This window comes from Rattus norvegicus, chromosome 6 (genome assembly GCF_021556685.1).
Source record: "Rattus norvegicus strain SHRSP/BbbUtx chromosome 6, alternate assembly SHRSP_T2T, whole genome shotgun sequence".
In the NCBI taxonomy this organism is placed as follows: Eukaryota; Metazoa; Chordata; class Mammalia; order Rodentia; family Muridae; genus Rattus; species Rattus norvegicus.
The window spans coordinates 37318175-37342534 of NC_141539.1; the positions used below are offsets into that span (position 1 = coordinate 37318175).

At 41.1% G+C, this 24360-nt stretch overlaps 1 protein-coding gene across 6 annotated transcripts in view; it reads left to right on the forward strand.

The window, feature by feature from the left end:
• Positions 1-3694: 3694 nt before the first annotated feature.
• Positions 3695-24360, forward strand: part of Ldah (lipid droplet associated hydrolase) — an 84573-nt gene continuing 63907 nt past the window's right edge. For 2 of the 6 annotated variants that reach the window (XM_087553116.1, XM_087553113.1), the window contains exons 1-2: positions 15013-15132; positions 15645-15800. In XM_087553116.1, the coding sequence (XP_087409242.1) occupies positions 15647-15800 (154 nt within the window). In that variant the 5' untranslated portion in view covers positions 15013-15132; positions 15645-15646. Of the gene's footprint in view, positions 3774-6925; positions 7009-15012; positions 15133-15644; positions 15801-24360 lie in introns of those variants that run through there. The other 4 variants (NM_001394269.1, XM_087553115.1, NM_001014075.2 and 1 more) reach the window with 4 other exon arrangements.

The following is a 24360-nucleotide window of genomic DNA, read 5'->3' on the forward strand; positions in this document are numbered from 1 at the left end:
CCCACAGCACCTGTGATGGTTTGGATATGCTTGGCCCAGGGAGTGGCACTATTAGGAGGTGTGACCTTGTTGGAGTAGGTGTGTCACTGTGGGCGTGGGCTTTAAGACACTTGTCCTACCTGCCTGGAAGCCAGTTTTCTCCTACACACCTTCAGATGAAGATGTAGAACTCTCAGCTCTGCCTGCATCATGCTTGTTTGGATACTGCCATGCTTCCACCTTGATGATAATGAACCTCTGAAATATATAAGCCAACCCCAATTAAATGTTTTTCTTGTAAGAGTTGCCTTGGTCACGGTATCTGTTTACAGCAGTAACACCCTGACTGAGACAGCACTGTCCGTTGTCTTCCATGTTCCTAGTTTTTTGTTTTATTTTTTTTTTTTGGTTCTTTTTTTCAGAGCTGGGGACCGAACCCAGGGCCTTGTGCTTCCTAGGTAAGCACTCTACCACTGAGCTAAATCCCCAGCCCCTATTAAGCTGTTCTTAAAGCACTCTACTGCTTTCCTAATCCAAAGTCCCAAAGTACACATTCCTCCAAACAAAAACATGATCTAGCCTATCATAGCAATACCCCATTGCTGATTCAACTTCTGTCTTAGTTAGGGTTTTATTGCTGTGAAGAGACATCATGTCTACAGCAACTCTTATAAAGAAAACCATTTCAGTGGGGCTGACTTACCATCCAGAAGTTTAATCCATTATCATCAGGAAGGAAGCATGGTGACATGCAGGCAAACATGGTGCTGGAAAGGTAGCTGAGCGTTCTATAACTGGATTAACAGGCAGCAGGAAAGTGAACTGTGAGCTACTAGGTCTGGTTTGAGCTTCTGAAACCTCAAAGCACACCCACTATTGACACACCTTCTCCAACCAAAGCCGTACCTATTTCAAGGCCACACCTCCTAATACTGCCACTTGCTATGAGCCTAATTGGTCCTTTTCCTTTCAAATTACCACAATCCCCAATGGTGCAATAGTAGCACTATTATCTTGGAAGTAACCAACCATGTCTAATTGAGCTTAAGGCTCACTCAAAAGGAGGAAACTCATTCCTGGCACTGCAAACCTTCTCATAGGTGAGGAGATCATAGGCCCTACAGAGGAAGTTACTATCTGTAAACCAATATCATTTCTAACTGTGTTAACAGTTAAGTGTGGCTCTTACACCTCACTAAAGAAGCTCAGGAAAAAGGCATGGAAATATTGTAAGAGACAGAGGACCAGGAAACTGCTGCTAGATAATATTCCGTAGACATGACAGGGAGTCAGAATTTTTAAAATCTCAACAATATTAAACAAGCCCTTCATGATTACATGAATGGTAATTCAACATATCAAGATGAAAGGCCTCACAAGCTAAATAAAGAGTTACAAATAGCCAATGGCTAATGAGGGAGGGAAATCCAGTCTCCTTCAGGGACAAGTCCCTTGATAACCTTAAATACATGTATGTAAGGGAAACATTACGTGGGCTCAATAGGTTTTTCCTGTGTGAGAGCAAGAGATAGTGGGGGGTAGAAATAATTACAAAAGAAATCATAAAACTGAGAAGGGCACGGGAGAAGGGAGGGAAAGAAGGAAGAAAATGGTGTCAACACACCATTCACATGTGAAATTCTCAGAAAAACAAAAAGATTAAATTAAGATAAAGAAGACAGGGCTGGAGAGATGGCTAGTCAGTTACGAGCACTGGCTGTTCTTCCAGAGGTCCTGATTTGAATTCCCAGCAACCACATGGTGGCTCACAACCATCTATAATGTGAACTGATGTCCTCTTCTAGTGTGCAGATAGAGTATTTACATACATAAAATAAGTAAATCATTTTTAAAAGAAAACAAGGTTTATATATTATAAAAACTTAAATAATCCAATATCTCTATATTTCAACTTATTTATTGATGCTTAGTGAGCTAGATCAAAAGTGAGCCAATTTTTCAAAGAATATATATTATCAACTTTTTATTAAAAATAAATTTTTATGCAATATATTATGCCCATAGTTCCACTTCCCCACCCCTCCTAGGTCTTCCCCACATAACCAACTCTACACCTTTTTTTCTCTACAAAACATTTTGAAACATACTTTTACTTTCTCTTATATTATCAATATATATTAATTTCTTCAAATTGTTTATAATATCCAGAACTTTATCTTTGGATTCTCTTGTAACCCTAGCCTTGAGGACTGCTTGAAATGTTAATAAGTAGTCAATAATGTATGAAAGAATAATGGGATTCTAGTCTTTTTATGTAAAAGGTAAAAATATATCACTAAAACCAATATACAATGACCTAATTTTATGGCCACCTATGCTTCTAGTAGGCTCCTGTATGGAATGTCTGCTCCATTCACCAGGACCCCTCACTTAAGCTGACAGAGGAACAACATGGCCATTAGCACTTGCCATTGGTGATGGGACAATTATTGACACTGGATCCAAGCTGGGTCAATCATAAATTCTTCCCTTAGGTATTCAGAATTAAAATAAAAAAGAAAATCTCAGTGTGGCCGTTGTCCCTCTACAACCTTGACATGGGACACTGTATTCTAGTAACAAGAATACTAGAAATAAACAAGAAAAGTTCTTGCTTTCTTATGTGCCCTTCACAAGAAAATGGGTAGACAGTAGGCAGCAACAACTACTCCAGGACACAGGCTGTTGGCACAGATGCCATCTTGAATGGTGCCATCACCTTGCCAAGTATAAAGTTTCAGAGAACCTCACACAAGTAATGAAGTGTTCACTCCAAAAGTCATTTTTTGTCTTTCCTAAAACTCCTTGGCCACAGATTCTCACATGTCATCCATCCCTCCCCTCCCTCCCTCCCTCCAGCTGCCTTTGGATTAAAGAGTGATAAAATAGATGTCCAAAGATGACTTTAAATAATTGTCTCAGCTCCAAACTGTTTCAGGTCCTATCTTTATTTTATATTGGGGTGCATCTATATATAACTAATGGAGTTCCAAATCAACAGTTCTGGATGGACTACACTAACCTTTATCTTGCCTATTTGTCTTTCAAGTGGAGTTATTTCATGGGCTGACTAGTCGCGACTGACAAGCTCATGGTGAGTTCTAGGTTGTCAGTGTAGACTTGAGATTTATCTTTTTTTCCAATAACATTTAAATATATGGAAGTGGACATAATTACCCATTGTCTTAGATACAATTTCTATTACATGCTTCTTCTAGCAATAAGACTGCCATATTGGCTACAATATTTGGGAGTACAGAAATACACTGATTGCCTACAATGTACCATCTTGAAGTTTGTAGTAAGTTGGAAATACCTCTGTAACGGTCGCATTATCCTAAATAGCAGAGTGTCTGGAGCGTAATACTAACGCTAAGGTTAACTGAGAGTCAACTTTCCTGTGTTCATGAATCAGGAAAGAAAAACAACTGGTGGTGGAAGTAAGGAGAAGTGAGCAAATGTAGAAAGAGAAAAAAAAAAATGAAAGGACGTCCGAGAAGGGGAAAAACTCGTTTACCAAAACGACAAAGAACTGAAAGCGGGTAAAATTCAGGTGAAATACTGGAAACGCTCTATGTGTTCCCAGCAATCTCGCTGCCTATAAACCACCTACCCAGCAAGTTGCCACCAAAACTCTCACACTCGAGATGCTCGCACGCAAAGCATTCTAAGGGTCCCAACTTCCGGGACCGGCGCGGCGCGGTGTTGTGACGTCGCTACAGGCGGGACTTCCGGTCCTGGTGAAGCTTTGACAAGAGGTCCGCGGACGACCCCGATACTTTGTGGATGGGCAGGTGAGATGATGCTGCCAGCACTGAGTGTGGTTTGTCTGAGGAAGGGTACACGGGCCGCGCGTGGGACGGTGTCAGGATAGCGGAGCTGCCATCACCCGGATGCACAGCCGCAGAGCTGGGCTGTGCGGAACACGATGGTACTACACTCACCACACCTGTGGCCAAGCCGCCAGAGGCTCCCAGGAAAAGAATAAGCCTGTGAGCTGGCAGCCAGCCTGCTAGAAATGAATCAAAGTCTGCGCTGGAACTCCACAGGCACCTGTGGTCGACACTGTCCCTCGTCCAAAGAAATCAGCTGATATTAAAATTACCTTTACCCTTGCAGATAATGTGTTGTTTCTCTCTGCTTTTAACATTTTTTTCTTTATTTTTGGTTTTCCAAAATGCATGGCTTGTAATAGTATAGTATGCATTTCTCCAGCTTAAGCGTTGCTCAGCTTCTTGAATCAGGAGATTTGTGTCCTTCTCAAATTTGAAGTTTCCAGATACACTTTTCTTTAAACGTGTGTTTTAGTCCCACGTTGTCTTCTCTGAAACTCTGATTGAATGAATTATAGGTCATTTGGCATTGTGTCCGGGCTACTAGTTTTTTAGACTGTTTCCCACTAATTCAGGTTTGTAAATTTTGTGGATCTCTCCAGGTTCTCTCATCTCATTCTTTGTTGATTCTACTCTGCAGTTGATCCACTTCAAAAGTTTTGTTCGTTCAATTATTATTTTTAAATTCCTTGTTCTTGTTTCTTATATAGTACTTATGGTAGCTTCTGAACTTTAGTGTGCTCTTACATTTTTCTGAGTTTTGCTGCCCTCTTAAAAGAATGCTTTGATCAAGCTCTTTCTTACTTTGGGAAACTGTTAAATTCCTGGTGCCTTCAACATTTTTCTAAACTACTTTGATGAAGAAGTTTGGGCATTAGTAGGAGAGACTGGTAAGATCATCATGGGCAAAATGTCAAGTCACTTTCTGAAATATTGTATGGTATGCCTGTGTGTCCCAGTGAACAAGTCAAAGCCAGCTGTTGAACTTTCCTTATCTAACTCTACTCTGGGTTATTCCAAGACCGACTTGGCTGTGCTCTTTACAAATTTCTAACCCACACAACCTGTGAGGCTATAACATATTATCTTCAGGCATTAAGTTTTATGATGATGTGCCATGTAGCAAGAATAAATGAAATTTCTAGGAAATGTTCCTGTGTTTTCTAGGAACTTTTTATTTTTTTAACTATTTATTTATGTCATGTATTTGAGTACACTGTTGCTGTCTTCAGACACACCAGAAGAGGGCATCGGATGCCCATTACAGATGGTTGTGAGCCACCATGTGGTTGCTGAGAATTGAACTCAGGACCTCTGGAAGAGCAGTCAGTGCTTTTAACCACTGAGCTATCTCTCCAGCCACTTTTTTTGTTTGTTTGTTTTTTTTATTGTAACAGCTGTGAGTGCATGTCTCTTGGAAGATAATTCTGGAATTACTGGTTTCCCAAATACTTAACCTGATATTCAGGGCTGTCATAGTATGGAGTAGGAGAATCCTAGCACTGGTCTACAGTGTGTGTGTGTGTGTGTGTGTGTGTGTGTGTGTGTGTGTGTGTTTCGGCAAATCTGTCCCTTTTGATCAGCATTACACTTTATAGAGGTTTTTTTTTTTTTTTTTGGATTGTTTTTTGAGACAGATCTTCTATAAGCCAGACAGACCCTGAACTTGTTTGTGACCTTTCTCCTACCTCCCCAGTGCTAGGAAAATAGGCATGAACCACAACAGCTGGATGTTTGGTTTGAGGGATTTGCTTGTTTGTTTGTTTTTTGAGACCATTTTATATACCAAGTAGCCCTGGCTGGTTTCAAACTCATGACATTCCTGCCTTGGCCTCCCAAATTCTTGGATTATGGGTATGCACCAACATACCCAGATGATAGTTTCCATGTTGGTGTTCTTTGACTCTTCTAGAAAACCCTTGTGGTTATTAGCAGTCTGGTTATGACTCTTCTCCTTTTATAAAACCCTTCTGGTATTTTGTCTGTATTTTAATTGGATCGTCTCTCTCTTAGTCGTAGAAGTTCTTTACATATTCTCGATATGTGCATGTTGTTGAAATCTATTTTGTATGTAAGATGCTACTCACAAGAAGTATGGACTGAAGACATAGCTCAGTGATAGAGCAGTTACCTAACATATACAAAGTCCTGGGTTCAACCTCTAGCCTCACAAAAAAAGTAATTATATGTTCAGATAGATAGTATACAGAGAAATTAAGAGAATGAGAGGAAAACACTAAACTAAACCTACATTCACACACACAAATATGCATAATGACACATAAGTAGCATTCAGGATTTAAATATGTTGCTGGAGAGTATTCTAACAATAGTCTTAAATCCAGAACACGACATATGTGTGTGCCTCTTCTCCTATCTTCTGACTATCCTCTATCAGTGTCTAATGATGAACGCAAGTTCTTTTTTTTTTTTTTTTTACTAACTTGAGTATTTCTTATTTACATTTCGAGTGTTATTCCCTTTCCCGGTTTCCGGGCAAACATCCCCCTAATCCCTCCCCCTCCCCTTCTTTATGGGTGTTCCCCTCCCCATCCTCCCCCCATTGCCGCCCTCCGCCCAACAATCTAGTTCACTGGGGGTTCAGTCTTAGCAGGACCCAGGGCTTCCCCTTCCACTGGTGCTCTTACTAGGATATTCATTGCTACCTATGGGGTCAGAGCCCAGGGTCAGTCCATGTATAGTCTTTAGGTAGTGGCTTAGTCCCTGGAAGCTCTGGTTGCTTGGCATTGTTGTACATATGGGGTCTCGAGCCCCTTCAAGCTCTTCCAATGAACGCAAGTTCTTAATCTAAAGAATCCATCTTAAAACTTGTTTCCGTTGTGGTTAGGGTACATTATATCTTGTTTAAATAACCTTTGACTGTCCAAAGATTAAAAGATACGTTATAATGTAAACACTCATTGCTTGGAAGCCTTAATGTGCTCTTCCCTTTTGAATTCTATGAGGTACTCTGTGTTTCCATATTGAAATCTAGTTAGCCCATGTTGTTTGTTTGAAAGACCTTACCTCCATCCCTATTAGCTGGAGTTTTTTTGGTTTTTTTTTTTTTTTTTTTTTTTACATTTTCCTTTTTCCTTGTTTTCAACATGCAGACATCCAGTTTGACCAGCACCATGCGTTGAAGATGCTTGCTTTTTCTCCATTGTATAATTTTGGCTTCTTTGTCAAAAATCAGGTATCTATATGTGTTTGGGTTTGTGTCTGGGTCTTCCATTCTGTTCCATTGATCAATGTGTCTGTTTTTATGCCAGTATCATGTGGATTTTATTACTGTAGCTCTGCAGTGCAGCTTGAAGTCAGGGTTGGTGATCCCTCCAGCAGTTTTTTTATTGTTCGGGATTTTTTTCTAAGCTATCCTGGGTTTTTTGTTTGCTTGTTTGTTTTTCCATATGAAGTTGAAAAATGCCCTTTCGAAGTCTATAAAGAAATGTGTTGGAGTCTATAAAGAAATTTGACTGGAATTATGTTGAATCTGTAGGTAATTGGTAAGGTGACCGTTCCACCAATCCATGAGTAGGAGGTCTTTCAATATTCTAATATCTTCTTCAGTTTCTTTCTTCAAAAACTTGAAGTTTTAATCATACAAGTATTTCACTTCTTGGTTAGAGTTACCCATAATATTTTATATTATTCAAGGCTACTGTGAAGGATGTTTCCTCTGATTTCTTCCTCAGTCCATTTGCCATTTCTAGATAGAAAAATAAGAGGTCTACTGTTTTGGGGGTGGGAAGGGATTGTCTTCTTTTAGTTTGGTGGTGTTTATTTTTGTTGGTTTGTTTTGCTTTGCTTTGCTTTGTTTTGTGTTAATCTTGTATCCAGCCACTTTGCTGAAAGTGTTTATCAGCTGTAGGAGTTCCCTAGTGGAATTTTTTGAGTCATTTATGCATATACTATCATATTACAAATAATGATACTTTGACTTCTTCCTTTCAATTTGTATTCCACTGATCCCCAGTAGTTGTCTTACTGTTCTATCTAAAACTTCAAGTACTATATTGAATAGATATGGAGGGAGTGAACAACCTTGTCTTATTTCTCAATTTAGTGAAATTGCTTTGGATTTCTCTCCATATAATTTGATGTTGACTGTAGGCTTGCTGTAAATCTGTAAATTGTCTTTATTATGTTTAGCTTTGTCCCTTGTACCCCAAATATCTCCAGGATTTTTACCATGAAGGGATTTTGTCAAAAGCCTTTTCTTCATCTAATGAGATGATCATATTTTTTTTTCCTTTGACTTTGTTTATATGGTGGATTACATTGACAGATTTTCATGTATTGAACCATCCCTGCGTCTTTGAGATGAAGCCTCCTTGATCATGGTGGACGATCTTTTTGTTGTGATCTTGGATTCAGTTTGTAAATATTTTATTGAGTATTTTTGCATCTATGTTCGTAAGGGAAACCGGTCTGTAATTCTCTTTCTTTGATGGGTCTTTATGTGGTTTGGGTATCAGGATATTGTAGCCTCATAAAATGAATTAAGCAGTGCTCCTTCTGTTTCTATTATGTGGAATTATTTGAAGAGTATTGGCGTTAACTCTTCGTTGAAAATCTATTAGAATTCTGTGCTAAAACCATCTGAGCTCTCTCCAGTCTTTTCATGTAGGCACTTTGTGCTATGTACTTCCTTTTAGCACCACTTTCATTTTGTACCATAAGTTTGGCTCTGCTGTGTAGACTTCTAGAAAGTCTTTAATTTCTTTCTTAATTTCTGTCTTGACTCAGTTTTCATTCAGTAGAGAGTTGTTCAATTTCCATGAGTTTGTAAAATTGCTGTTGTTTCTGTGGTGTTTCTGATATCCAGCTTTAATATTTAGTGGTCTGGTAGGAGATATGAAGTTATTTCATTTTTCATGTATCTGTTGAGACTTGGTTTGTGTTGTAGTGTATGCTCAATTTCAGAATGTTTGTGAGGTACTGAGAAGAGGGTGTATTCTTTTGTGTTGGGATGAAATGATCTGTAAATACCTGTTAGGTCCATTTGGTTTATAACATGTTAGCCCCAATATTTCTCTGTTTAGTTTTTGGCTGGGTGGTGTTCATTGTTGAAATAGGATATGTGAGAGATAAAGTCTCCACTATCAGTGTATGAGAGTCAATAAGTGATTTAAGCTGTAGAAGTGTTTCATTTACAAAAGTGGGTGCCCTTGTGTTTAGGGCATACATGTCAAGAATTGAAATATCATCTTGGTGAATTTTTCTTTTGTTAATTATGTATTTAAGTCTGTTTTGTTAGATATTAAAATGGCTATACCAGCTTGTTTCTTAGAAGTGGCACCTAGGCATCTGCGTTTGGAGTGAATATAGGTCTAGGTGCTGATTTCTAGACTTGTCTTTGTTGGGTGGGTGTTTTGTTCCTTGGTTTCTGTTTCTTTTCTGTATTTTCAAAGAGTGTAATTTAGACTGTGTTGCCTGTTCTACCAGCCTGCTCAGCTGTTGTCTTCACAGGAAATGCCTGCTGATGTTGGAGGCTGTGATGCAGCAACTAGTGTGTGTGAGGGGAGGAAGATCAGGAGGGCCTCCTTGTGGGTCCATGGGATCCACAAGAGATGTGGGCCGTGGCGAAAGGAGCCTGCAGCTACTGATCTATCGCAGTGCTAGAGAAAAGCCTAAAGGATTCAGTCTGAGGAACAGAGATAGTAAAGAGAGAAGGTCTGTGGACATGCTCTATATTCTATATATTTGATATTTTTATATCAATTCCCTGCTTTCTTCTTACTCATGTGTTACATTTTTTTTCTTTTATACAAATTTGTTACATATTCTTGTGCAGTTCTTTTTATAGTGCCAGGGTTTTTTTGTTTTTCTGTTTTGTTTTTGTTGTTCTTGTTTTTTGGGTTTGTTTTGTTTTGTTTCGTTAGCAAACAGGAAAAGCTTTTCCCTGGCTTTTCTTTTTCTTTCTTTAAAGATTTATTTATTTATTTTATGTATATAAGTACACTGTCACTGTCTTCAGACACACCAGAAGAGGGCATCAGATCCTATTACAGATGGTTGTGATTCACCATGTGGTTGCTGAGAATTGAACTCAGGACCTCTTTAAGGGTAGTCAGTGCTCCTAACCACTGAGCCATCTCTCCAGCCCTTCCCTGGTTTTTCTAATTGTCATCAGTGGAAGATTTTTTGGAAGCAAGCCAGCCTGCTATTGCAAAATTAGATTCACTAAATTTTAAATTTAAAAACAAACCTTGAATGGCTGGTAACATCATTCAGTAGCAGAACACTTGCCTAGTATGTACAAGGCCCTGGGTTCAATCTCCAGCAGGCCTCTAATGAGAACCAACTGCCAGGCTCAGCTCTGTTGTTTAATACACATAGATAGCCAGCATATTGGTGATTGAATACAGCTTCTGCCATTTTTCATATTTCCTTCACATATTGTCTTTCCATATGAAACAAACTTTGTCTGCCACAAACCTTGAAAAAGTCTATCTGTACATGCCCAGTTGTCAAATATTTTACAACCAGGTTAAATACTGATACCCAGGAACCACACAAATCAATTTCTATTCAATAATTGGGATACAGAACGTACACTGCTGTGTTTCAGGGTGAGACAATAAGTGGTATTGTTTGACAATGTGCATAAAAATTGGCTTTTGAGGAAGTTTTAGAAGTCTCTTAGCCACCAGATGTGTGTAATAAGTAATACAAGTTATTATTAGATATAGTTAATAATTAAGTCTTGCAGAGTGAGGGAATTCAGTGCATAAAGTGTTTGCTGTGCAAGCAGAAGGACCTGAGTTTGGATCCCAAGTTCTCACTTAAAACCTCTATTGAAACATCAGCATAGCAAGAACAGGAAGGGACATATTGGTCCTGAAAGGTTGCTGGCCAGCAGTCAGTTCAACTGCTCAGTGAAAACACTGAGGATCTGGAAAACAGTAGACAGAGATACCTAAAGTTGACCTCTGTCTGCCATATGTGTGCTCAACAGGTGAAGACATACATACCGAAAGAAGGGGGATAGCAAAAAAAACCCCTTGTGTCTTTTTGATGTTTAACGTGATTGGAGGCTCTCAGAACATCCTAAAAGCAATCAAGCTTTTTTAAAAGTTATGGCTATTCCTGCATGATTGAAGAAATACAGAGTCATTTGGATACTGAAACCGAATAATACACATATACTCTCAGCTTTGAATATTTTTGTTCAGCAGTTGGACTTTATTGTTCTCATTGGCTTCATACAATGGAGTTTAGATTTTTGCATAATAAATATTACAATAAATGTAATGAAATTATTGGTTTGATCATCTAAGATTCATACTGATCAAATAAATGCTGGTTTTCTGTTTTACTTATTTTTTGTATAAGATTAAATTGGAAAAATTATACTGCTACATAAAATTCAAAATTCTAAAATCATTAGTACACATAAGCGCCTGTCCTTAGAAAAACAGGTTTTTCTAAGTTGCTTACATTGTAATCACACTTGGTTTGGTTTTGGTTCTCATCCAGCCTGATTCTCGATGCTTATCAAATTGATTTAATCTAAGCCTGCTCATAGGCTGAGGCTGAAGGTGAGACTGTCACTCTTCGGCAACATATAATTGTCCCACAGTGCCTTTTGTCACTCAAAGAACCCAACTACCTCTTAGGTAAGATTTTCTTTCCTTCTTCACAGCTTAGTGAGAATAAGACAGACGAGGGGAGGGAAGGAAGGGAAGGGAAGGCTCCTGTGGGAACGAGCATGCATGGGGACTGCACACGTCTCGGCCCTGCTCTGCTCGAACTGTTTTTAGGATTGCACTTGCCATTTTGTTTTCCAGTTTCTATAGACTGTGCTTGAACGTTTTCATCTACTTGAACTCTCATAAATCTCAAGTGTAGTCAAACTCACAAGGTGTCATTTACTTGTAATTAAGTAGTTCAGAGGCAGATACGTTTAATGGCTGCTTCAGGAGTCAGACTGGATGAAAGCCAAGTGTGATTCAATTTGTGCAACTTAGGCAACCTGTTCATTTCCTGCAGGTGAAGTGTTAAGTGTGGCCAGGAGCTTTGCAGTCAGTGTCCAAATTTAACATTTTGTGTAAAGCTCTGACTAATTTTGTTTCCACTGCATTGTAAGTGTCAGGAAGCCTTCACAAATGCACTTACTGAGCTATGGTAGCTCCTGAGATGAGACTACCGTGGCGTTTACTGGTGAACTAAAGTAAGTCTGTATAAAAGCTGACACTTCGCCGCCTTAGTCATTTGGTGTCAGGGATGGTTCCCACTTCCATAGCTTTTCATTCGTGCTTAAGAAAACCCAATTAAGACTTTTGGTTAAACATGAAATTTTGAATGTTTGTGTTTATTTCTTCTTCCTACCTAAATTCACAGAAATGACAGTAAAAGTAATACAGACATAAACAAAGGGAATAAAGGGACAACAGATCCTAAGACGAGAGCAGTGAAATAGAAATGTTAGGGAAAAAGGGAAACTTGAAATTAGCAAAGCTGCCTTGAGGGAGCGTGTGTGGTCAGGATACCGAACTATAGCTTATCTTTCCCTATACTAGACATTGTATAATCGACTGTCTATACAATGCTTTATCACAATTCACTTAACTCCACGATTGACCGCCTGGGTTCCTCAGCACGTTGGGTATTATAAACCACATTCTTTACATCAGCCTTACAGAAATATATTTTGTAATTTTTGTTTTAGAATCAATTTTTCAAACGGAGGCAAAGTGATTGCTTTTTATAGGTATCGCCCATGCTATCAGATGGCTCTCAGATGTGTGGAACTTCCCATTTCACTGCATCCTGCCTGGTACTGTATTAGCCTTAATTAAGATGCTCAGTCCAGGGAAAGATATCAAGTGCTTGCACTAAGTTTTAAGCTTAGCTGGCTACCTAACCAATGTCCACTTGAGAAAATGACTGTCAGCTAGGGAAATGAGAAAGTTTGCTATGCAAGGATGAGGATCTGGGTTCAAATCCCCAGCATCCACATAAGTCAGGCATGGCCAGAGTGCCTATATTCCTAGCATAGGGGGATAGAGACAGGAGGTTCCCTGGAGCTGCTTGACTGGGCAGCACAGCCAAATAGTGAGCTTCATGCTCAGCGGCAGACCATCTCAAGGGAACAAGGCAAAAAAGCAATACGGGAAAGCCCTAGGTGTTCCCCTCTGGCTTCTGCATGCATGCGCATAGGCACATACACCTACATACATGCATATATACACCAAACACATACCATCATTTTCTTTAAAAGATGACAGCAGGTAATATGAAGCAAGAGATTTCCTTGGATGCTGATGGAGGCTTCGTGGGAAGCACAATTGAGCTGAGTCTAACGTAGGAAATATTCACAGAGGGCACACATCATCTCGGGAGGGATATGTAAGTCCTAATTAAATCAGGAGACAGAAGCCACACGTTGTGTTATATTCACAAATGGTGAGTGTAACATAAAGGGCCATTAAGCTCTGATAGGAGAAAAGCTGCAACACTAGTTTATAAAGGAAACTCTAAAAAATTACTCCAGAGCTGGAGAAAACTATGTAAGGAAGGATAGAATTGATGTTCAAAGCTCACTGGTGTTGTACTTGCAGCCCTGCTGGTTTGCCCAGGCCAAAGCTAGTGTCCAGTCACTGTGAACCAAGACTGGGGAGGGTGCTGCAGGTCTGAAGCCTAGACAGTGTGGTCTCATGGCACGAGTGAGTTGAGTTCCATAGATAAGTCCAGAGGAAATTAGAGCACACATTAAATGAAGAGACCTCCCTCTGCAGCAACCTAGAGCGTCCCTGTGTACAGCTTGGGACAAGCATTTCAGGCCACTGTAGAGAACAAAGACCAAGCAACCAGCTATCTAGAGGAAGGCCGATGGAGCAGCCACTTGGGTGTTGCTCCTGTGAGGAGAGCTGGAGAAAGCCCAGTGGCAGCCCAGTGCTGGCGTAAGTGGCACTCTGTAGACACAGCACTAGAGCAGTGTTTTCTACTCTGGGCACTCTTGACCTTTTGAAACTTTATTGTGGGTCCTCCAGTCACTCCATTCTGGGAGTTCTTCGTCCTACCAGTGGAGAAAGGCCCCAGTGATTGCTATGTTTCTTTTGCTGACAAAGTCTTCTCCAGTTGGAAAGCAGCTGCAGTTGGGGGATCTCACAGCTAATAGTACAGGGGGAGGAACTGCAAGCTGGCAAGAGCCTGCAAGGAAGCCTCCACTGGGGCTCTCCAATCTCTTCCTCCAAGAGCTCAACACGGCCTCCCCCCACAAAAGAAAAAAAGCCTGGGTCAGAGCTGTGAATGCCAGAATGAGAATGAGGCTAGAATTGGGAGGTGGCAGGCAATCAATTGGTTATTGACAGTGGAGGGAAAAGCATTCCAGAAGTAACTGAGAGATAAAAATGTGAGCAGAAGGGGTTGGAGATTTAGCTCAGTAGTAGAGCACTTGCCTAGCAAGCGCAAGGCCCTGGGTTCGGTCCTCAGCTCCAGAGAAAACAAAACAAAATTGTGAGCAGAGTGACAGGAGCAGAAGAACAGTGGGCACTAAGGAAAGGACAGGATAAACCGAGGGGGCAGGTTGGTGTGAAGGGGCTAGAACAGTGATTTCCAGTCTTCCACAGGGGCCACATATCAGATAGCCTGTATATTGGATATTTATATTACTGTTCATAACAGTAGCAAAATTACAGTTGTGAAGTAGCATTGAAACAATGTTATGGTTGGGTGTCACCACAACATGAGGTCGCAGCATTAGGAAGGTTGTGAGCCACTGGATTAGAAGGATAGAGTTTTGAAGTGTTAAGACTTAGTGCCCCGCTGTCTGCAAGCAGAACAGAGGATCATTAATAGTGTCAAGGATTGATTGCCTTGTCTGGCCTCAGTGGGAGAGAATACACCTAGCCTCACGGAGACTTGATGTGCCAGGGTCAGGGGGATACCCAGGGGAGCCCCACCCACTCATAGAAGAAGGGGGAGAGGGATGGAATAGGGAGTGGGGGGGGTGACCAGGAGGGGGGCAGTGCACAGGAGGTAAAGTAAGTAAATATAATAATAATAATTTTTTTAAAAAGACTTAGTGCCCACAGACAGAACAGAAAGTCAGTGGAGGAATTACGTAAGTAATTCAGGGTCACCAGCTTGTATGTATGAAGTCGGTCAGAGGATTGTTCATGCTGCTATTGTCCGCCTACCTCTTTCATAATTCAATGACGTAGTGTTTTACCTCACACAAAACAATGTGCTTACGGAAGTTTTAAAGAAGAGGATGACTAGACTGAACATAAAGGAGCTCAGTGGCCTTCCATCCCGGAGAGCTGAGCCTTTCACCAACCATTGCCAGGTGAAGGGAGAGGGCCGGTGTCAGGTGAGGCCCAGGTCATCAGAGACCTCCAGACTAGGGAGGTAGATGTCATCAGAGGGCACTGTGACTCCCAGCTGGAGACAGGGGAATGAGAATGCTAATCTGACTTTGATTTCTGCTCCTTTCTGGTCTTTTTGTGCTTGACCATGTGACTGCATGTTTCATGGGAACCCCTTATTTGTCTTCCAGTCTTTTAATGCAAAAGGTTGAGTAGTCATGGTATCTCTGACATGCCCTGTGGCATTTTCTTCTACATTTTTTTTTAACTTTCCCCTTTTTATTCTTCAATACTGTCTTTGGCTTATGGTTTTCTAAATTACTGCCTTTTGTGGGGGTGGGGGGTTGAGAGAGGGCCTCCTGTAATCCACACTAGCCTCAGACCCTGTGTAGCTGAGAAGCTAACCTTGAACTCATATCTCCACCTCCCAGAGCGGAGCCTACAGCTGTGTAGCCCCACACCTGCCTCCTGCTGGCTCTGTACTTTGTTTCTCACCCCCTTCCACCCTTTTATTTAGAAATGGCCTCAGAAGTTGAGGATGGAGTCCCTGTGCATGAGGAATTCTTTCTCTGTGGTGGAGTTGAAACCCAGATCATTAAATGTGGGCCCTGGACTAACCTCTTTGATAAACAAGGTGTCAGCAAGCCAAAACATCTTATCTTCGTCATTCCCGGTAAGTCGAAAAGTCAGATTCTCAAAGCCTCTGGTTTCAGAGTAACTGTGGGACAAATAAAATTACTACCGATAATAATCACGGCTACTTCTCTGGGTGTGTGTTTAGTTTTCTCTACATTATATCGTTTAGATTAGCTATTATGTAGAGATCCCTTGTTTTGTGGAGAAGGTACCACATGCGCAGTTTTGTAATTTGCCTTGTAAATGTCTTTTTATATTTATAGCGTTATCAAAGTTGAAGCCTTAAATAACTTCTTCCCACCTTTTTAAAGATGCTTGTGTGCGTAGATGGAGTTTTTCTTCTTGGGTTTTCATCTGGGTTGGGTGTGACTTTGCTCTGTCACGGTCAGAGGTATCTGGTTGGTTGCAAGCAGTAAGCTGTGACCCTGTGTTCTACTTGTCACCATGGCAAGACTCTTTTGAGTTGTATTTTACTTTATGTTTCACATTAACATGGTTGTCAGATATTTTCATCATCACGAAACTGGTCAAACTCTTTTCCTTAAGAGTGACAAACAGCTCTCCCCTTTCGCATGCTTTCTTTTGTTGATAATCTTTGGAGCTGGAAGCCCTGTTCTCTTCCCTTTTGCCTTAGGTGGTTCATTACGTGCTTCGCTCTATTCTTTGGATGAGTAAGGCTGCCGTTGCCCTCCTGGTCTGCAGGGCTGTTTCCACATAAAACAGATTCTTCTGCAGCTGAGTCTGTGTCCTCTCCCTCTGTGCAGTTAGCTCTGTGTATTTTCCTGTTCATAGAACGCCTTGTCTAGGACTCGCCCCTGCTCACTGTTTTCTTATCCAAGGTACTTTTTTCTGTTTCTTCAAATTTGCCTTCATAGAATTTTATTTTGTTGTTTTACTAGGAGAGGAAAGAAACCTCATTGAACTGACATTTAAATTAGCTTTTTGAAGTCCTGACAAATCCTCAGAAACACTTTTATTGTCATATGCTCCTGGCATTAATTCACATTTCCTTCTGTTCTTGTGCTACATTGGGAGTTGGGGGGTGGGGGGACTTTAGTACATGCTGCAATCATGGAGGTCGGAAGAGTCAGTTCTCTCCTTCCACCACATGGGTCCCAGGAATCAAACTCAGGGTGTCAGCCTTGGTGGCAAGCAAGTCTACCCACTGAGCCTTCTCACGGACCCCACACTAATCTTTTTAAATGTAATAGGTTTATTAGTTCTTTGAGAATTTTATACAATGCATTTTTATTATATTCTCCTCCCCCAGATCCTCCCAGATCTCTCGCCTCCCCATCCCCTCCTGACTTCATGCCCTCCCTTAATAATTAAGTCACATACGTGCTGACCAACGTCTGCTAGGTATTGGTCTGCATTTCTAAATCAATGCTTACCTTTCTGTTCATTGTTCTATCAGCTGTTACCTGTTCACTTCCACCCAGATGGAGAGTACACTTCCTCTCGTAGTCACACACCCCTCCTTCCAATTTTTTTGTTTTTAATCAGATCAGTGTTTAGAGCTTTTACAGTTCTGTGACTACATAGGACTGCACAATAATTGTATTGTCTCCTGTGAAACCTATAGTGTATTTTGAGTGCATTTCCTTTCCTCTTTGCTTGCCTTCACTGAGGTAATGTGTGTCTCTCCTCCTTAGTTTCCCATGCTCCAGTCACTCCCTTATCCTAACATTTTCCTAGAAGGGAGAAGTCCTAAGGTCTTGTTTCAGGGATGGTTCCTTTTGCTCTTGGGGCTGTGGTCCTAGTGTGCTGTCCTTCGCACCCGGCCTGCACTGACTGTGCTCCAGGCTCCTGCTCGGCTGCCCTCCTTCCAGTTCTTGTTACTCTCTGACAGGCTAGATCTCATGCTGCACTCTTGATATTTCCTGCTGTTGGTGAAGTGCTTCCAGTTATTTCCTGAGAAATGCAGAGGAGTGATCTTGTAAATAATGTACCCTATACAAGAGTTGTGTAGACTGGGGGTGTGGCACGGTGGGCTGAGTGTGTGCAAAGCCACTGAAAACATATGGAAGGAAAAAGAGACACTGTCTTGGACTTCTGGCTGGAAAATAATTTATCCTTGGAATTCAGAGACAGTAATCCCTACCCCCACCCCTCCAGGTTTGCAGTTGTTTATGTATGTCATTCTGATCACTTATATTTTGTATGTGACGTTTCCCCCACACAGTTCATGTCTTTGAGACATTCTTTTTTGTTCTAAGAATTTAGAATTTTAAATGAAGCACTCTGGTATGGCTGGCATTTTCTACACTGATTTGGGATTTTAGTGGGCCTTTTAAGCCAAAGACTCTGATGCCTAAGACCTTGTACATGACTATCAAGCACTACCACTAAGCCGTTGATTTGGTCTGTGACTTAAGGTGGCCTCAAACTGACATCATCCTGCTTCGTCCTCACAAGTGCTAGCCTCACAGGTGTACAGCACCACTCCCAGCTTTATATACATGAAGTCCAAGCTCTTTTCTCCTCTTTACTCTTGCTGTGGTCTCCTGATTCATAGGAACAATATCACTTTCTTTGGTCTCTGCATTTGTTTTCTACTCTATTACTTTTTCTGCAGGTTCCCATTAGTGGGCTTTTTCCCCTCAAATATGTTACTACCGTTCATTTTCAAGGTGAAGATAGGAAAAACTAGTTGGCACCATTACAAACAGAGGTAGGGTTTGTCCACACGCCGAGAGTGATCAGCTACTGCAATTTTCCTAGGACTAAGAACCCCAAGATCCATGGCAACCTGTGCTGAAGTCTTAACAGACCTTGGCAAAGCAGGATGGGCTCTGTGGGCAAGCCTCATTGTGGGGTACAGCATAGCATTTCATTAGGAGTTTCTGGTGTTTCGGGATCTGTAGCTCATTCTTCAGTTTTTCTGTTTTCTGGAAAGGAATCTTCCTCCAGCTTCCTGTGTGAAAAGTGGGAGCCCATTGCTAATGTTCAGAGCCCCTTTCAGAGGAAAGGAGTTGAGAATTTCAGTGCTCAGCTGGGTTAACAGTTCCAACCCAGCGTCTCTCTTTAGCTTAACCTTTTCTGGAAGCAAACTTAGAATCTTGAAGGGTTTAAGATAATTCTTGAAAATCAGTCTCATAGCATGTATTAAAATGAAAAATAGACATTCTCTATCTAATGAGAGTTTGAGGTTATCGGCATAGGGGGTGCTACTCCATGTAGCAGAGGTTTGGTGAAGATGGGGTATAGAAAATAATAGACTCATGACTGTGGACTGGAAGCAGTGCGTTCCTGAAACTGGAAAGAGGGAAATTTGGCAGCTAAGATGGACAAAATGAAAGGATTCAAGAGGAAACTGAAATAGTCCCTGTCCGGCCCCATGGCTGTCTCCTATGAAGGGCTGAAGTTGCTCTCTGAGAGTGACCATCGTGGAGGGTGAGGAAACAGACTGAGGACCATAGAGTAGCTGGTATACTGAGTGAAAGGAATTAACTTCCAAAAAAAGGTATATGAATTCTTTAGCAATGGAATAGCAGATATATTGAGAGTAAGGTCTAAAAGGGCCTAAGGTTCTCTGTAGTCCTCAGAGTTGGGGTGCTTCGAATGTTAGCCATTTCCAGCTGATGAAAGGACCTAAGCTTGTACTTCTTACAGTTAGTGCCGGGATGAGAATTAGCTCCTGAGAGACAGGTTCCTTTGCCCTGCCACTGATTTCTGATGCAGAAAATCTAGGGTAGCACAGTAATTCTTAAGAGGGGGATTTGTTGCTTAAACTTAATCCAAATAAGTTCTTTGGGATTTGATAACTGGTGAATTATGGGGCAGAGGTGGTGACTCAATCCAGCTGGATTTTGCAACCACTTAACATGTGCACAACAAGAGGAGTGTCACTCAAGCACCAGTTTCTCAGGGACTGTATGAGTGACTGAGAAGGGTTAGGACGGCATGGGCAAAGTCTAAAGGTCTGTGACGTAGCTGAGTGAGGTAGCCAGCCTGCTGAGCACCCCACTAGGGAACTCCCTTTACTCATCGTTTCTTCTGCGTATGCTGCAAAGACAAAAAACCACTGCTGTCATTGAGGTGTGTGAGGTGTTTCATGACAGTGAGAGCTCTACTGGAAAGGTTCAAGGGGCAGAGCGCCCACTGGGAAGCCATGCTTCCTGTGTGCTGAGGAAGTAGAGGAAGCTGTTGGCTGGCGCACCGCAGACAGAAGGAAGCGTGACACATTCCTGGTTCCATGGTCTCTTCCCTTGTGGCACGAAGAGTTTCCGATGTGTTCGTTCCTCTGTAGCCTCAGTCATTTCTGTCAGATTCCTGCGAGGCCTAGGCTTGTTCTGCTCCTTAGTTGGCAGAACTCCATTACCTACATTGTGTAGTTCATCTACATAGACTGTCATGAAAGTTGGGGTACGTGTTTGCAGGAGAAGGCATCTGGAGGTTCGTGGCTCTCCGGGCACGCTATCTTCAGCAGCCTCCTTGTGTTGCCCTGAGTGTTGCTCTCTAAGCGCCATCCATTTGTGGTTGTATAGATCCTTTGTCTTCAGGAAATGGTAGCTAAGAGAATGGGTAAGGAGATCAGAGCTGCCCAGTCCTCTGAGATAGATGTAGTGAAATATAAAGACAGTGGCAAGTGGATCCCAGAACCACAGCAGCTGAGATGGAGAGAACCTTTCTGTGTGCAGAGGTAGACACAAGTGGTGGAGAAAAGGTTGGCATGGTGATGCGTGACTGTGATCCCAGCACTTGGCAGGCTGAGGCAAGAGGATTGCTTTGAGTTTGAGCACAGCCCTTGATTCGAGGTAAGTACCAGGCCAGGATGTGCTAGAGTGTGAGAAACCCTGTCTTGAAGGGGAGAAAGGATAAATACATAGACAAATAGACATTAATGGAAAGACGCTAACATCACTAGGTGTAAAGACTATATAGAGTGTAGGAATTCTGATTCAGTGTTTCATGTTCAGTATGTTTCAAATTGTACCTATTTTACTAAATACACTCGACAGACTGTAAGATCCATTTTTACTCTAAGATGAGTATGTGACTCATTCTGTTTATAAGCATGATAAGTAAAATTAATTTTTAAATGTTAAATGAATCCTGTCATCCTATAATCAACCCTACTTGGTCATAATGTACTTTTTAAAACATCTTAACAGATCTAATTTGCTACCCTTTAGTTCCAAATTTTTCATATGTGTTTATTGGAATACTGACCCATAGTTCTGTTTTTCTAGAAGTCGAATCTGGTTTTGGTATGAAGGTAATATAGACAGACCTCATAGAACAGATTAATAACTATTACTTTCTTGTATGTTATCTTGAAGAATACCTATATACTTGATAGTATTTTTCCCCTTCAAATATTTGACAGCATTAAACAGTGAAGCCATGTAAGCCTGGATTTGTTCATGAGATCTTTAATCCTTAAGCCTGACTTTCTTTAGTTCATAGTGGCACCATCTAGATTATTGAATTCTTCTTGAATAAGCTGTGGTGCTTTGTATCTTTATGGGAAGTTGCCTATCTCATGTATATTCCTAAAATCATATTTTCTAATTATTCTAATATAAAAAATGATTGAAACCTGATCATTCCTTAACTCTGAACTGCCACCTATGTTTCTTAGACTAAAAGGCAAGTTTCTTACTGTGGTCCCCAAGGTACTGACTAGTTTATTCCTCCTCCTCAACCCTGTGGCATCCAGCTTCGGCATCCATCAGCGCCCGTTGATCATGATGATGTCGAATGTAGCAGGAAGAGCTAAGGGTGGGGAACTTGTGCTGCTTTAATCACTAAGCTCTTCATTTCTTCATTGCCCTTGTCTTACCTTCTGGGCCTCAGAAAAGTCACTTCCTCAGACCTTGGGTTTGTTGTTTGTTTTTTAAGTCATACTAATGCCGATCACAGCATCCTGGGGTTTTTTTGTTTGTTTGTTTGTTTGTTTTGTTGTTGTTGTTGTTTGTTTGTTTTTTGTTTTTGTAGTCGTTCTCACACTCATGAATTCTCTCTTACTGTATAAACCCTATGGACTCCTTGAATGCCTGTGTATGGCGCAGTGATTTCCAAGCAGTGAGTTCCCAATGCAAATTGTAATGGTTAAAATAATACACAGTGGGTGCTATACACCTGGAATGGAGAAACTGAGCACAATGCAGTTGGCAGTTTACTTGATGATAATAAAATAGTATATTAAAGTAAGAAGAATTAATTAAGATCCTATAATCAATAAGAGGATGAACTTGAGACAGGCAGGAAAGGCCTTTCTATGGTGTTTCATTATCTTATACTCCAGGAGTGGTTTTTATATAACCTGTCATTGGAACTGTTACGCCTAAATCATGTGGTTAGTAACTTTAGTGTTTGCTTAGCATTGTTTGTAATAATTCTAGCAGCTACTGTTTGCTAATGGTTAGTTTATACTGCTGTGGTAAAACACCATGGCCAAAACAAACTGGGGAGGAAAGGGTTTATTTGATCTTCCATCATTCGGGAAAATTAGGGCAGGGGCCATGAGGAGAGCTGCGTACTGTCTTGCCCCCTTTGCTTGCTCAGCCTGCTTCCTTACAGCACCCAGAATCACCAGCCCAGGGGTGCTACCACCCACAGGGAGCTGGGCTCTCCCACATCAATCATCAATCAAGAAAAAGCAGCACAGGCTTGCCCACAGGCCACTCTGGTGGGAGCATTTTCTCAGTTGAGATTCCCTCTTCTCAGATGACTTGACTTTGTCTCAAAAGTTACACAACCTGTTTGTTCTCACAGCTACATAAGATGAAGACTAAGTGAGAACTTGAAAAGCACTAACTTCAGATATGATCTTACTGTGTTCAAAGGATTAGCAAGTGATAATTCTAACATATGTTGGTTAAGTGGCATAAAAATGTGATCTTGGGCACTTCTGTGAGACTGATGAAAGATTGTCACAAGTGTGGGTTGTTGAGAAGCTTAATGAGAGAGGGAGGGATAATTGGAGCACATTTGAGAAACTTCTGACCTGTATATTAATGGTACTGATATACTTAACACCATGTTCCTCCTTCTGTACAAGCTCATATTACTTTTCTCATTACACACACACACATATGCTCACATACATATACATGCATTCAAAAACAAGAAAAATCTAATTGCCTCATAGAACAGAACAGTGAAATAATATGGTGTGCTTATGAATTGGAATTCTCCATGGTCATTAAAATCATACTGTGAATTAATATTTAATGGTTTGGGGATTGGTTGTCACATTTTAAATGTAAAAATTAAAAGTATGATGTAAAATATGGAAAAAAAATGTGATCTTGGGATAGAACACGCTCCTGGGAGGCTACACTCAGTAAATTCCTTGTAAAGTAATGTGTAAGTGAGGCAGCGGTGGCACACACCTTTAGTCCCAGCACTGGAGAAGCAGAGGCCAACAGATCTCTGAGTTCAAGGTCATCCTGATCTACACAGAGAGTTCCAGGACAGGCAGGACTACATAGAAACCCTGTCTCAAAAAACTAAAAAATAACAACAACAATAATAAAGTAATGTGTAAATTAAATATAATTTCAATCAGGATCTCCAAGAAGATTTTTTTATAAAATGGAACTAAAATTGGAGACCAGCCTAGAAAGTTTTAAATAAAGAGAAAAGATTTGCTCTACCAATTACTAAAATATGAGCATGCACACCTGTACGGTGTGTGTGTGTGTGTGTGTGTGTGTGTGTGTGTGTGTGTGTGTGTGGAGGTGTATAAGATGTAATGTTTTAGCAAAGGACAAAATGACAAAATAAATAAATTGAATAGTTTGATTCCAAAACAAGTTCCTGCAGAAGTTTAGTGTTGGATCAGAAGACGCTTCAGATGAGCGGGGGATGTGTGTTAGAGTTAGTGGCCTTATGCAACTGGCTCTTAGGTGGGGAGATGTTGAGAGCTGTTTTCTACTTATGCTCAGCAGCATCCCCATTCTGAAGGCTTCCATTTATAAAGATGAGGCAGATACTCGCAGACAGCGTGGGTGCCTGCCTTCTGCGAGTCTCCTTTTCCCTCCCCTCCCCTGCAACTGCACAGTGGCCAGCAAGCTGCCCAAAGAGCACATCGCTGACCTGGGGAGAGTTTTCACGTTACTTGGCGCAGTTGCCAGTTAGCACCACTGTAAGGTGCTCAGAACGTAAAGCTTTCATCCAGGATACTACAGGAGCATGATAACAATATGAACAATGAAACATCAGAGTACCATGATAGGTAGACAAGGCCGTGCAAGTGGAACAGTTAACACCTACATAGCTATTACCATGTTTAAAGTAATGTTAAAATATGCCAGACATCCATAAGTTCACTTAGCATTGTGTACATTTGTACATTATACCATTTCATGGATGAGAAGTCAAAACATACAAAGAGTAAATAACTTCCAAAGCTTAAAGTCCATAGGGAAAGCCAGGCTGCAGCCCAGACCGCCTGCATTCTTAAGCACTTCGCTGTGCTGCCTATCTATGCCAATTCAAATACCATTGTCACAGACCTTGTTCAGCCAGAGTAGAGACACATGACAGAGTGAAGAAATAAGGAGACATCTACGGCAAGGAGTATAAACAATAAAGACTGTGGGCAGATGACGAGTACAGGCTAGGTACCCTACTTCATTGTCTTT